The 15,640-nt window shown below is 45.5% G+C and overlaps 1 protein-coding gene across 4 annotated transcripts in view; it reads left to right on the forward strand.

Moving 5' to 3' along the window:
* Window positions 1–15,640, forward strand: part of KCNQ4 (potassium voltage-gated channel subfamily Q member 4) — a 109,577-nt gene that overhangs the window by 73,215 nt on the left and 20,722 nt on the right. For all 4 annotated transcript variants that reach the window (XM_033956855.1, XM_033956856.1, XM_033956858.1 and 1 more), the window contains exons 4-8: window positions 1,475–1,650; window positions 1,918–2,043; window positions 2,175–2,285; window positions 4,355–4,450; window positions 9,173–9,261. In XM_033956855.1, the coding sequence (XP_033812746.1) occupies window positions 1,475–1,650; window positions 1,918–2,043; window positions 2,175–2,285; window positions 4,355–4,450; window positions 9,173–9,261 (598 nt within the window). The remainder of the gene's footprint in view (window positions 1–1,474; window positions 1,651–1,917; window positions 2,044–2,174; window positions 2,286–4,354; window positions 4,451–9,172; window positions 9,262–15,640) is intronic.

The raw sequence follows: 15,640 nt of genomic DNA on the forward strand, positions 1-15,640 counted from the left end.
TTGTCTACGTTTTCCACAATTTTATTTTTTATAATTGTTTCTACCATTTTGCCTGGCACTGAATTGAGGCTTACCAGTCTGTAATTTCCCAGATCTTTCCTGGAGCCCTTTTGAAAAATCGGCGTAGATCTCTTATATCTTCCTCTGTAAAGACCGAAGGACCTAGCACAGCTTGAGGAATGATCTGAATTTTAGGAACTAAGATTTAATGCTAAGAACTGCAAGGTCATGCATTTGGACTACAAAAACTTGAGGCAACAGTACAGTTTAGGGGGTGAAGAACTTTTGTGCACGAAAGAGGAGCAGGACTTGGGTGTGATAATCTAATCTAAATGGTGATAATCTAATGTGATAATCTAATCTAAAGGTGATCAAACAGGTTGAAAAAGTGACTACAAAAACTAGAGGGATACCAGTGTACCTAGGGAGAGATATGGCCAGTAGGAAAAAGGAGGTATTGATGCCCCTGTATAAGACTCTGAGACCTCATTTAGAATATTGTGTACAATTCTGGAGGACACACCTTCAAAAAGATATGAAAAGGATGGAGTCGGTCCAGAGGAAGGCTACTAAAATGGTGTGTGGTTTTCGTTATAAGGCATATGGGGACAGACTTAAAGATCTCAATCTGTAGACTTTGGAGGAGATATTGTATTGTATTAGTTATGATAGAAATGTTTAAATACTTACGTAGCATAAATGCGCTTGAGTCGAATCTCTTTCATTTGAGAGGAAGCTCTGAAATGGGAGGGCATAGGATGAAGTTAAGAGGTGATAGGCTGAGGAGTAATCTAAGGAAATACTTTTGTACGGAAAGGGTGGTAGATGCATGTAACAGTCTCCCAGAAGAGGTGGTGGAGACAGAGACTGGGCCTGAATTCATGAAAACGTGGGATCTCTTAGGGTAGAGGAGATAGTGGATGCTGCGGATGATGGGCTATTTAGCCTTTATCTGTCATGATGTTTCTCTGTTTCTATGAATAACAGATATGATGTTGATGTTGTCAGTACGATATCATGAAACATCTCACTAGGTAGCTGTGTGTGTGTGGGGGGGGGGGGGTGCATGTCAGTGCAGTCGAGATATATACAACAGATGAGCTGGACATTGGGCTAAATAGATTGGATGGCTTAATTTAGGGGATTTCAATATTGGGTGAATATATTTGAGCCGTTTTCCAGATAATTTCTGAAAGTCAACTTTGCAGCCACATTTGTTCTTTTAGCTTCACTTAGACCATGTCGAATATCGACCCTGATTAAAGAAAGACTCTAGAAACATGGCAGCCAGAAATTTGCTGTGACAAAATCTAGCTGGTGAGTGGAGGGAGGGAGTAAATTTATCTGGGTAATTCTCAAAATAATATTGGAAGGGTTTCTTCTCCTAACTTTGCAATGTTTCAGCTTTCAGCCAGGATTTTGAGGCTCGGAGTGCTTTGCTTAACCACCTTTACCCTTTTCTCTCTGCTTCCAGATTTTGTGGTCTTTGTCGCATCACTGGCTGTCATTGCTGCAGGCACACAGGGGAATATTTTTGCCACATCCGCACTGCGCAGCATGCGTTTTCTGCAGATTCTGCGCATGGTCCGCATGGATCGCAGGGGAGGAACATGGAAGCTGCTGGGATCTGTGGTGTATGCACACAGTAAGGTGAGCGCACACTGCAGGGAGGGGGAGTCTGTGTATGTGGGGCTCTCTTCATACTGAGGGGAAGTGGAGGAGGGCTACAAGGATTTTACTTGAAGAGGGAGCAGTGGGTGTGCTAAGGCTTAGAGATGGAATGAAAAAGATTTCAGAGCTAAAGAAAAGTTGAAAGTCTGACTTAACCCCTGCCCCTGAGTTCCAGGCCTGAGAGAGAGACAGAGAGACTTACGGTGGCATACTCCATTTCTCTGAGTGTCCCTTTCTCATTTTCAGGAGCTGATCACCGCCTGGTACATTGGTTTCCTGGTTCTCATCTTTGCCTCATTCCTGGTCTACCTGGCGGAGAAGGATGCAAACAAAGATTTTGCAACCTATGCAGACTCTCTCTGGTGGGGTACCGTAAGTTCCCTTTTCCAATCTTACTTCAGCTGTGGGAAGGGTCTCAAAGCTCCCTCTCATTGTTGGGTGCAAGACTGTGTTTTAGTGATGGGAAGGGACAGCTGACTGCATCTTTCACTTTTCTCTGGCAGATCACGCTCACCACTATTGGCTATGGGGACAAGACCCCAAGGACGTGGCTAGGCAGGGTCCTGGCAGCTGGTTTTGCTCTCCTAGGGATCTCTTTTTTTGCTCTTCCTGCTGTAAGTATTCAGAAGACGCTTCTAATCTTTGACATTTTTCAAGACACAGAGAATTATACTGAATGCTTGGAACAACAGTTCAGGCTTTCTACATGATACAATGAGATCGTAGAGAAGAAGACGTAGGGAACTCACCTCTTGCTCTGGAAAAGTACGAGTGAGCAATGGGGAAAGAGTCTGTGGTCAGGATAGTGGGACTGATGAAGAACTGGTCTGATCCAGTTCAGTTTCAAGTTCAAGTTCAAGTTTATTAAAAAACATTTTTAAACCGCTTAATCAAATTTCTAAGCGGTGTACAATATAAAATTTACATAGAAACAGATTAAAAATCAGGGATAGTAGATAAAACCAAAACATCTTAATAAAACACATAATAAGACAAATGGACTTACTTGAAGCAATAGGAAAGAAAGGGAAGAACTACAATCGTAAAAGAGAAAATTCAGTGAAAGTCATGAGCCGTTGAAGGTCCAGAAGTGTGATGTAGACCCAACTCCATAAAAACATTAAGCAAGCAAGAGAGAGAAGCAGACAGACAGACAGACGATGCAGACCTACGGTGGCAAGTCAAATGTGTGCAAGAGAGGAAGGGAGGGAGGGAGAGGAGTTGACCATGCAGCACAAGGAGAAAAAGATTAAAAATCACAGTCAAAAATTGGTGCCAGGAAAGATTGGTGCTAAACATGGCATAGGCAGCGGAACGCCCAAAAGCTCCGCCCTAGCCCCAGCAGGATCTTGCGGCATGACCTCTCTCTTCAGCACTTGAATTCCCCACCTACCTTCCCTGGTCGCTGTAATTTTAAATCTCTGGGCAGTCGCTGCGCAGCGTCAACGAGCACGCCTGCCTCAGAAGTCTTCATTCTGCAACAATCCTGCATGGCGGCTGCCCAAAGACTTGAAATTACAGCGGCCGGGAGGAGGTGGGTGGGGGGAATAGAACCATAGCTAACTCTTCTGGGGAGGCCGTGGCCTTTGTGGCCTCCCCCATTCCGACGCCTATGATAAAAGGTAGACATCCTTTATCAAACCGAGCTTACGCACACTGAAACCAGGTGTGAATGATTCTCTCTAGGCCAGTGCAATTTTTCCAAACACTCCTGACGCACCCACGCCCCTCCATGGCCCTGTTCCCTGCGGGATATGGGTGCCCAGCATTCCAGCATAGCGCACGGCCCAAACACACACGCAAAATCTAATTGCCGTCAATAAACATCAGTATTGACAGTTGATGGCTCATTAACGCTGGGTTGTAGAAAGCAACGCTTCTACCGTGAGCCGGCAAGGTAGGTGCTCTGATGCTTATAGAATTCTTACGAGCGTCGGAGAATTTACCTCACCAGCCCGCGGTAGGAACCTGTAGCGCGGCTTTGTAAAAGGAGCCCTAAGCAATTAACTTGCACATGCATCTTTGCAGTGCACCTGAATTTGGATTCTCTATATAGAATCTGGGGGTGGTGTATATGTGTATCAGAGAGAGAGAAGGCGGAGACAATCCATGTGACAATCCATGTACACCATGTGTGTATTGACTGGGAATCCCAGCTTGCCAGTCCCACTTTGAAGATGAAAGAGAGATAGTGAGGCCTCCTTTCCTCTCTGAGGGACGTGAGCAGCATAACTAGATCAGGCTCTCTTCTTGTGCTCTTGCATTTCACATCCTTTGCCGGTCTTGCAGATTTTGGTAGCAGTACTGAATCAGATCCCGAGTCCTGTGTCACACATAACATAGTAACATAGTAGATGACGGCAGATAAAGACCCGAATGGTCCATCCAGTCTGCCCAACTTGATTCAATTTAAATTTTTTAATTTTTTCTTCTTAGCTGTTTCTGGGCAAGAATCCAAAGCTCTACCCGGTATTGTGCTTGGGTTCCTACTGCCGAAATCTCCGTTAAAACCTACTCCAGCCCATCTACACCCTCCCAGCCATTGAAGCCCTCCCCAACCCATCCTTCACCAAATGGCCATATACAGACACAGACCGTGCAAATCTGCCAAGTACTGGCCTTAGTTCAATTTTTAATATTATATAGACTGACTGTCCTTGTCACACTCTCTTTGTCTCTTTAGGGAATTTTGGGCTCTGGATTTGCCCTGAAGGTTCAGGAGCAACATAGACAAAAGCACTTTGAGAAAAGACGCACACCTGCTGCTAATCTGATCCAGGTACGTCTGCAGTGGTGGGAGAGGGCGATCCTTCTTCTAACCGAATCCAGATGCACCTGGGATGGGAGTAGCAGACTCCTCACTATTGACCTCATCTAGGTGTTCTTGGGTTTGGGATGGGGGAGCTCCTTGCTATTCATCTGATTTAGCTGTACTTGGGTTGGGGATGAGGGTTCCTCACTGTTCCTGTGATCTAGGTGTTCTTGGGTTGAGGATGGGGGGGTTCCTCGCTGTTCCCCCTGATCTAGGTGTACTTGGGTTGGGGATGGGGGAGGCTCTCTCGCTGTTCACCTGATCTAGGTGTTCTTGGGTTTGGGATGGGGGAGCTCCTTGCTATTCATCTGATCTGGCTGTACTTGGGTTGAGGAGGGGGGGTTTCCTCTGAGCTAGGTGTTCTTGGGTTGGGGATGTGGGTTACTAGAGATGCTTAGTGTGAGGATCCTTGCTGTTGATCTGACCAAGGTTCTCTTGGGGTGTAGTGTCCTGGCTGCTGATTTAATCTAGAGGTGATTGGGGTGGGGATCTTTGTTGGTGACCTGAACCAAGGCTGCTTAAAGTGGTCTTGGTTCACTTACTAATCCAAATTTTCTTGATGTGGCATTGAGCTTGTGGTCTTTGTTACTAGTCTGATCTTATTGACTCATATCAGTGTAGCTACTTAACGAAAAGTAAGCAGAAAGAGTGGCGAAGGGAAGCGAAGGTAGAGCTGGAAGCAGACAGATAACATCTTAAGTGGGTTTGCTTTCCTTGTATGCTCCCCAATTGGGGCTTAAGTGGACTCTGTCAAGGACTGGATGGGGCTGAGGACTGACACTGATCCCCCATCTTCCTTTGCTCCTCTCTCTCTAGTACAGTATATCCGCAGTGCCCTGCTTCACATTAAGCAATTTCTTGGTTCAGAGCTGTGATTAATGTCCAGTATCCAGTGACCCTGCCCCAGCCCTTTTGTTCTGTACCTGCTTGTTAAATTGCTGATGACCACTTCTGGGTAGTCACCTTCAGAGGGACAATCTCCACCTCTTTTGCAACACTTACAGCTCCATCCTGTAATCCCGTAGCTAGGATGGGATGAATGGGAAAGCAGGAGTAAGGGAGTGCTATAGAAGGTGTCTGGAGCCTGATGGGTGACTTGAAACTTGGAGAGTGGTGGACGAAGGCACCGGAAACATGTAAAGGGCAGTTCCATAAGCTGGTGTCTAAAGATAGGCATCGATTGTGCGCAGGGTGAGATTGGCATCACTAATTCTTTTTTATTGTTTTGGATTGTGCCCCCACCCTTTCAGGAGTAGCTCCTCCAAGTGACTTACATTCAGGGATTTCCCTAATTAGCATATATGCGCCAAAGTGCTAGCCGCTATTAGGTAACATTGCTTAGCACGTGAGTGTGAGGGGACACTTGATGAAGTTACAGGGAAATACTTTTAAAACCAATAGGAGGAGATGTTTTGTCACTCAGAGAATAGTTAAGCTCTGGAATGCGTTGCCAGAGGATGTAGCTGGTTTCAAAAAAAGGTTTGGGCAAGTTCCTGGAGGAAAAATCCATAAACTGCTGTTGAGACAAACAAGGGAAAAGCCACAGCTTGCCCTGGATCGGTGGCATGGAACGCTGCTACTATTTGGGTTTTTGCCAGGTACTTATGACTTGGATTGGCCTGCGTGAAGACGGGATACTGGGCTAGGTGGACCTTTGGTCTGACCCAGTGAGGGCTATTCTTATGCTCTTAGGTGTCTCTGGAAGACATGTTATACATTCTGTGGCAACATTGTGACTGCCATTGATGGCGTAACTGTCGGCGCCTCTTTTTAGCTGACTTACACCAGCATTCAAGAACCAAATCTTGGCGTCACGAAGCCATCACAGACTTGGTGCCAAGTTCACCACTGGCACCATTCTGTTCCTGTGCCTTACCCAGAGCTCTCTCCAAGATCAGCAGAACACCTTTGGCCCCTCCCACCAAAATCTGTAGCCTCTAATGCTGTGTTGAGCAGCCCCATGTGCCCCCCCCCCCCTCACCAGAAAAAGCTGACTAGACAGATTTTGTACCGAACAGAGAGATATAAAAGCCAGCGCTGGTTTCTCCCTATCTGCAACTGGCAGCTCCCTCTGTCCTTTCTTCTGCCCCCTTCCTATCTGACGGCCAGGTCAGCTCTGGTCCCCATCCAGCACAGATGCTAATTAACTAAGTTCTATGGGCAGCAGACAAAGAGACACACACACCGACTCAGGCACGAACAAAAAAGGTTTAAAATGCAGAGTCAAAGCAATCCTGCTCCATTTCCATGTCACTCAGAAGAGACAGGTCACTGGGGAAGGTCACGGAGAAGAAAGTGGCTCTGCTACCCTATCAGTCCCCTCCATCCTTTTCCGGGGCAGAGGGGGGTTGTCAAGACATAGATCAGTATTTTTCTTGCTTTCTGTTTGTGCAGTGAACCTTTATAAATCAGACCCTGCAAATGAATGAAACTCCTCTTGCTAACCTGATCCAGTTCTGGGTTTGTCCCTTGGCACCCTTGGACTTGCAGTTCCTGTTTCTTTAGGGAGGGCAGGATCACTGGTCATTAAAACCAGGACCAAATCAGTCAGGTAGACTTGACTTGGATAGAACATGCAAATCTTCTCCCAATTCCCTCTTTCCCTTCTCATCCGGAAAACCCCTTTCTCCTTTCCATTCCCTACCGCTGCTGCCTCCAGTCTTGTGCAGAACTTAAGGGGATTCCTTTACTCATTTGTTTAGCTCCTATTTTCAAGCATTTGGGATATGTCATTCCTGAATTTTTCCTTGAAAGTTGGGATTGAATTCCTACAACTGGAAACTGGCAAAGACTAAAGGATTCAACGCCCTGACACTATCTACTTTTATTGACCAATTGTAATGGTGTAATGTGACATTCTCAAGGTCACTCAAAGACGGGACTGGGACTGGAACCCAGAAATCAAGCTCCCGGTCAGGAGCTGAGAACTCCTTGCCGAACTGTATCGACAGACTGGCAGTGTGTGGGATACTAGACATGAGGAGCCAGAAAACATCTGTGGTGTTTTTATCTGTGTGGTTGTCGTCAAGAGCAGTGGTCACCAACCCTGTTCTAGAGGACCACCAGGCCAGTCGGGTTTTCAGGCTAGCCCTAATGAATATGCATGAGAGAGATTAGCATATAATGGAAGTGACAGGCATGCAAATCTGCTCCATGCATATTCATTAGAGCTATCCTGAAAACCCGATTGGCCTGGTGGTCCTCCAGGACAGGGTTGGGGACCACTGGTCAAGAGTGTGCAGTGAACTGCATGTAAAGAGGACGTACTCTTCTCCCAATAGTGCACATGTGTATACTCTCGGCACACAGAGCGCATCCTTTTTACACCGGGGGAAATCCGGTACATGGGGGCCAAAGTTAGGACAAAGGAACAGGGGTGGAGACAAGAACAGTCAGGACAGCACAAGAGCATATCAAGCAAATGGAATGGAGATGACTCGAGACGAATCGTGTTTCGGCCAATCTCTCCATCTAGATTGGACCACTTATCAGTGTTCACTTAGCACCATTGCTCTTTTGGGATGTGAACTTATTCAGTCTGCAATGTTTTCGTGCTGCAATGTTTTCGTGTGCTCTAAACTTTTACAGGTTTTAATACTGGTGATTCATACGAGCGGTCCAATATAGATCAAGAGAGTTACACAGAGATTGGACTCCTGAGGCAAGCCTTATTGGCCGAAACACGATTCCTGCCGAGTCATCTACAATACATTTTCTTTATATGTTCTTGTGCCGTCCCGACTGTTTTTGTCTCCACCGCTGTTCCTTTATGGCACTTCGATTTGCGAAGATTTTTGTCTTCTGTCTTGGAATTTTGCACAATGTTAGGAGCCAGGAAGATCTTGTGCTTAAGTTTGAGCGTGATCACCTAGCCTTGGTGTAAATACTGCCACGCAACTAATGGCGGTGGAGTGCGCCAATGACTGTTCTGTAGCATCGTACTGAAATTCCTGGAATACCCATCTGACCCGCCCATACCCCTCCCATGGCCATGCCATGAAATATAGGTGCACGTTATTGAACAGGGTGCAGAGAAAATCCGTCCGGAAATCATAACTCCCAAAATTGATCATTAATGGCTCATTCACTAGTTTGCACACAGATCTGGGATCCACACCCAACTTTGGGCGACCTATGCAGAATCTGGGGGGTAACGCAGTTGTTACGAAAAGCGAGCCCTATTTATAGATTGTGCTTTCACTATTATTGGTGACTGACATTTTGGCCTGGATTCGCTATATGGTGCCGATATCGGCGGCCACCTAAAAAGCAGCCACCGATCATGCGTCAATCATGCAATGGCGCCATATATAGAATCACGCCTCCGGGAAAGATAGGCAGCAGAAATGTTGGCCAGGGTTTCCAGGCCTAAATTTCCAGCGTCTATCTTTATCGTGAATTTCACCTACGTAAGCGTTTTAGGTTATCTAACGCCACTTCCGGCATTAGCCACACCCACAGAGGCATTAGGTGACCTAAAGTACATTTTAAGGAGTTTTCTTAATTCATTTTGTCACTAACAAGATCCTGGCCCTATAGGATGTATTCATTGTAGACTTGTGCATTTTTAGACCAGAGCATCTCTGAGCAATATCCACTTCCACTGTTGTCCTGGTCTGCGCTCTCTCTTCTCATTATGCTGGAAAAGTCTCTCATTGCTCTGCTCTGTCTCTCTTCTCTTGGAATTAGGCTGCCTGGCGTTTGTACTCGACAGATGCAAGCCGGCCTTACTTGACGGCGACCTGGTATTACTACGATACCATTCTTCCATCATTCAGGTAGGTTGTGTCCTGCGTAAGCCCAGGGATATAAACCAGCAAGGGGGGTAAAAGTTTCTGGGACACTGGGGAGGCTTTGCAGATTGATGGGGAAGATTGTGTTTGCATTGGCATCACTGGAGAAGAACAAAACATGTCTATAGAAATGTGACGTTCCCCCCCCCAAAATCAGATGTCAGGCTCATAACCAGGCTGTGTCCTATGTATATACTGTGTCTGTATAGCAGATGCTAGGAAGGGCTGCAGGAAATGCCAGCTGTTCCCAGCGATTGAGAGAAAAGGCTGTAGTGACTTGCAAGAACCTTCAGAAGGCTGGCGGAAAGTGGGAGTGGGACAAGAGACCTGCTCTGCACAGAAGATCCAGGAGGAAAATCCTTGAGTACTTGATTGTAAAAACCGCTTAGATAACCTTGATAGGCGGTCTACAAAATCCTAATAAACTTAATAATAATAAACTTAATACAGCAAGCACTGAGAATGGATATTTACTCTTCCCATGCAACTTAGGACAGAAACCCCTGAGAAGAGTAGGGACTGTGGTAAGGAAGGCAGTCTACTATCAGAGGCCCACTCCTGCAGGGACCACCAGAGAAGCTATGCCACATTGCCAGAAAAGGACAGGGTGGTAAAAGCGACAGACCAGGGAAGGGAAGGTTTTCCACTGCCCACCCCTCCCCTCACCCCATTCAGGTAGATATCATCTCTATAAGGTGAGAGTAAGTCCAGGAGTCCTAGAAAATTGGATCCTGAGGGCCAGAACAGAACCTTAAAGCCCAGGCTCAAAGCAGGGCATTGTTCACCCAGCATGTTGTTGGGAAAGAATTCAACCTGGCCCAGCATTTGTGCAAATGGAGATGTCGGGCCTTTGGGTCAGAGGCCTTGAGGGCAGTTTCTTCTGCAGTCTGCGTGATGCTCAGGGGATTGGCAATTTCTCAGGCCTTTCCCTCCATGGAAGATGGCAGGAGCTCATTTTATTTGCCAGGAGATGGCAGGTTTTCTCTGGATCACCATATGGCCATTAAAGTGTCACTAACTGAGAGAGATCCAAAACTCTGATGGCCCTAATGCCATGTGGAGAGCAGGAAATGCACAACTGTCCAAGAGCATTCCTTCCTACGGCAGGCGCCTGCTCATTAGCCTAGGGCTAGCCTATTAGCATAATCCTGCCTCTTTAACATATGGTTATCCATTGATATACTGCAACATCATAAGCACCATCATCTGCCATTAGCTTCTGGCCACCATTTAGCATCCTGCTCCATTAACAGCTGAAGACCTTCCTCTGCATTCTGGGTGCCCCGGGCCCTGCTTTTGGGAGTACATCAATGCTGCATCCTCAGAGGGTGTTTGCTGGATCTTGGCTCTTTGCATTTTCCACCTATCGCTAACCCATCACTACTTTGTCTTCCATCCGATTCTGAAGCTTTTTCACAGTGTTTTGATAGATAATACTGTTGACGTTTCAAGTGCCAAAGGTGATCACTGCATGCTCCGGACAACCTCTTTCCTTTTTTAATAATTGTACTTCCTTTCTAACTGTCCTTTCTGTCCTCGTTTTTAATTATTAATACCCCTGAAAATTTAAATAAAATTTTATAGAAATATTTTTCTTTGTACACTGCTTAGACAATTTTTTAAATGGTATCTCAAATCTTAAATCAACTTGAAAATAGAAACCACCTAGATCAGTCATGGACCCCTTTAAGAATCTGATGAAAGCTATGGACCCCCTTCCCCAGAAATATTCACATAAACAACTTTGCATGCAATGAACACACAGATTTTATTTATCGAGATTTGATCGTCTCATACATATATAACATACACAAAGGGCTCTTTTTACAAAGGTGCACTGGTGTTTTTAAACTAAACTAAACCTTATACCGCACCATCTCCGCAATCGTAGAGCTCGGCACGGTTTACAGAAGTTGTGATGGAAAGGAATTCCAATGGAGGGTTAAAGGATTAAAGTTTAAAGAAGGTTAGATGGGTGTAAGATGCCAGAGAAGGAAGAAGTGTTACATTTTTGAGAATAGCCAAGTTTTCAGTTGTTTACAGAAAAGTTGGAGGGAGCTTGAGTTTCGGAGTGGGGAGGTGAGATTGTTCCAGAGCTCAGTGATTCTAAAGGGGAGGGATGTCCCTAGTTTTCCTGCATGGGGTATACCTTTTATAGAAGGGAAGGATAGTTTTAATATTTGGGAGAATCTGGTGGAATTAGGAGTTGAGGAATTCCAAGATAATGGGATAATGGGAGGAAGGATGCCATGAAGGATCTTGAAAGTTAGGCAGACACATTTGAAGTGAACCCTGGAGATTACCGGGAGCCAGTGAAGCTTGGACAGGAGTGGTGAGACATGGTCGAATTTACTTTTTGCGAAAATAAGCTTAGCCGCAGCATTCTGAATCTGCTGAAGGCTATGGAGGCTTTTCTTAGTTAGGCTTAGGTAGACAGAGTTGCAGTAGTCCAATCTGGATAGGATGATGGATTGTACAAGGACGGTAAAGTGTTTTTGATGAAAGCAGGATCTCACTTTCCTCAGCATATGAAGGCTAAAAAAGCATTTTTTTTATCAGGGAATTGAGATGGTCACTAAAGGATAGTGAAGAGTCTATGGTGATGCCCAGAACTTTGCTTGAGAACGCAAGCTGTAATGTGGAGCCGGAGGACAGTGGGATGGAGGAGGGTAATTGGTCCAATTTTGGGCCGAGCCAAAGTAGTTTTGTTTTGGACTCGTTCAGTTTCATTTATACATGAGGATATGTTCTCAGAGAGGTTGGAGAGGTTTGAGTCGATCTCGAGGAGGACAAGGATATCGTCAGCATAAGTGTAAAGTGTTTCTAGGGGGGATAGATGGAGGAGTTTCAAGGAAGACATATAGATGTTGAAAAGAATTGGAGATAGAGGTGAACCCTGCGGGACACCACATGTCGGTTTCCAGGGGGAGGATGAGGTGCCGTTCATGTTAACGGTGTAAGAGCGGGAACGTAAAATTTGGAGAACCAATCTAGAACTGTGGAGTTAATGCCTATCTCAGAGAGTTGGAAAACTAGAATATCATGATGGACAACGTCAAAAGCTGCAGAAAGGTCGAATTGTAGAAGAACAGCGAACTTGTTACGAGAATGCAGTAGCTGGATTTTAGAGATTAGTGAGGCTAATAGGGATTCGGTGCAGAAGTTGGGTCTGAAGCCGTATTGGTAAGGTAGGAGAATGGAGAATCTTTCTAAGTAGGATGAGAGTTGGGTAAATATGATAGACTCTAGCATCTTGGTTAGGAGAGGGATAATTGCTATTGGACGATAGCTGGATGGTATGGAGGGGTCTAGATCAGCTTTTTTCAGAAGTGGGATCAGAGCAATGTGTCCCATTTCAGAAAAGAATAGGCCGGATAGTAGGGCAGAGTTTATAAGTTTGGTAAGAGATGCGATGGCCTGTGTGGGAAGATTCTCAAATAGGTAGGAGGGGAAAGGGTCCAAAGCGCAGTTGCAAGATTTTAGTTTGAGGCAGAATTTAGAGACCTGCGATTCAGATACGAGCTCAAAGGTGGTCCAGGACCTGTCGGCTGGGATAGGGTTGAAGATAAGCAGGGTAGGGTTGGAATCGATGGACACCAGAGAGTTGTAGGAGACTGCAGGTGGGAAAGAGCATCTTAAGGTAGTGACTTTATCATTGAAGAATTTTGCAAGAACCTCGGCTGAAGGAGAAGAGGGGAGTAGGGTGGAGTCGTTTTTAGAGGTTAAGGAGCGCCAGATGTTGAACAGTGCACTATTCTGGTTATTGGATTTGGAGATCTTGTCACCGTAGAAGTTCTTCCTTGCTTTTTTTAATATTGTATTGTAGAGCTTAATGTTGACTCTCCAGGTCTGTTTATCTGAAGGGGATTTAGATTTTTTCCATTTGTGCTCCAAAGCTCGACATTTCTGCTTCAGTTGTCTGTGAAGTGGAAGGTACCAGGGAGCCTTACAGTGGTAGGAGATGGTTTTAGTGGATAGTGGGGCGAGGGAGTGGTAGGTGGACTTGGAAAGGGCAATCCAGTTGTGCCAATTGGTTTCAGGATCTGCAAACTTAGGAGCAGAGGAGAAATGGTTGAGGAATTTGGTCCAGAACAGATCGCTCGTAATTTTTTTGCGGAAGGTAATGGAATTGGAGGAACGGGGTGGGGCTCCAAGATGAGACATGAAAATGGGGAGACTAAAAGCCCCTAGGAAGTGGTCGGACCAAGGGATGTGTTCCCAACGAGTATCCTCGGTTGAAGTTTTGTAAGCGGTGAGATCGAGGAAACTGATGAAGTCTAGTGTGTGCTCCTTTTCATGAGTTGGAGCGGAAGCAGGGGGGAGAAACCTAGAGAGGTGAGGAAATTGTTAAATTCGGTCGTATCCTTACTGGTGATGTCGTCAAGGTGGAGATTAATATCTCTGATGATCAGTAATCTTTGAAATTTGAGGAAGGCGTTTGTTATGGTTTCGAGGACGAGATCTGGGGATTTGATCCAAAGGGTAGGCGGGCGGTATAGTAGCAAGATACCCAGTGGGTGAAGGTGGAGTTCATCGTTGACTGAGGTTAGCATATATTCTAGTGAGGCGTGGCTGCCCTTTTCAAGGAGCTGGACATCAAAGAAAGATTTGTAGAGGAGTGCCAGACTGCCTCCTTTTCGGTGTGTTCTGGGTGAGAAGAGGCCTTGGTAACCATGGGAGCAGAGTTCGTTTTGTGTGAATAGGTCGTCTTTAGTAATCCATGATTCCATGATGCGCAGGAATCCAGGATCAAGATCCTCGAGAAGGTCCTTCAGAATTTGAATCTTGTTGCATGCGGATCTGGCATTGCAATAAAGTGTCGGGACTGGGGTGAGAGAGTCAGAGGCCTGGCTGGGAAGATTAGCATGGGGCACAGGCTTTAGAGAGGCATGGTTGGCTTTTCGGGGGTTTTTTTTTTGAAGGGTGACTTCTGGTGCGCATCAGCGTGGGGATTCTGAGGCCAGGGCAGATATTGTTGGCATTTGAAGAGTCGAGTATGTTGGGAGAGGGGGGTTTCAAGCGTAGGGAGGTAATGAACAATGAGCAGAGTAGGAGAAGAAGGAGCCAAAAGGAGGTGGTAGCAGCTAGCGCATGCGGCAATTTAGCTCACGCTATTCTGCGCATTAAGGCTTTGTAAAAGGAGCCCAAAGTATTATTAAACTCTAACGTAAACAATGTTTGGTTTTTTTTTTTTAAACCCTCCATTTTTATGCTAAAAGTAATGGCCACTCATAATTATGAAATACAATCCTCTTGTGCAAATTAAAACAGATCTACTCTCTCATTATCTGTGAGAAAAATCAACAGTACCAGGCTGTTTAGTGAATGCAAATGTTCATATTTAGCCGACCCTCAGGGGCCCCAGGTTAAGAACCCCTGACCTAGATGGTATTGCTCTTGAGACATATTCAATTTTTAAGAAACTTGGACTTCTGGCATGCCAAGCAAAAACTGCTTGGAATGCTAGAAGTCCAAGTTTCTTAAAAATTGAATGCTGTGTAGAGTATTTCTGTTGCCTTCCCTTTTTCTCCACTTCTTCCTGGTCCTTCTCACCTGTCCTCACGTCAGTGAATACCCAGTACTCGAGACTGCCTGTAACCTGCCCTTGGAAGATCATCCCGTGCTTTCTGGTCTCTGTGAAAAGCTTGCGATGCAAGCAGGATTGGCCATAATGTCGAACGGGGTCTCAGTGCTGGTGTTACACATCGAGCCTTGGCACCTCTGCCACTGGGCAAATGAAGGATTCCAAAGCAAATTAAGAAGAAGGATCCCCAGAGCAGGACAGGGTGTAGCTCAGAGGGGGTCACCAACTCCCTTGGACCCCCGTGCTGTGTAGGAGCTACTTGGGTGGATTTTAAACCACTGATACCCTCCCTCGGTGTATTCTGATGCCTTTGCTGATCCCACTAGGCACAAGCACAAAAAATTTTAAAAAACCAGGATATGGCCAAAAGAAAGCGTGGTCCCATGTCATCATTGCGCTGGCCAAAACTGAAAAGAAACGAGAAAGCAAAATGCTGGCCTTGAAGTGTGAGCAGCGGCCTTTTCATTCCCTCCCCTAACCCCTCCAGGTCTCATTTTATGCTTATACTGTTTTAACTTTTAAAGAGACAGTATTTCTTGCACAAGGCCATCTCCTTGCTTTGAAGTTCTTTTTCAGGGCTTCTTATAACTACGTATTTTGTGCGATTTCACTGTACGTATTCGTTTACTTTGAAAGATCTGTAGATGTGTAATATGACTTGCTGAGTTATGAAAATAAATAACTTATAACCCACCTTACTGAAAATCGATTCAAGGTGGGGAAGAATAGATTTATAAACAGACCCCACTCTATCCAAATTGAATATCTTCAGAAGAGAAA

The sequence above is a fragment of the Geotrypetes seraphini genome, chromosome 8 (genome assembly GCF_902459505.1).
Source record: "Geotrypetes seraphini chromosome 8, aGeoSer1.1, whole genome shotgun sequence".
Classification (NCBI taxonomy): domain Eukaryota; kingdom Metazoa; phylum Chordata; class Amphibia; order Gymnophiona; family Dermophiidae; genus Geotrypetes; species Geotrypetes seraphini.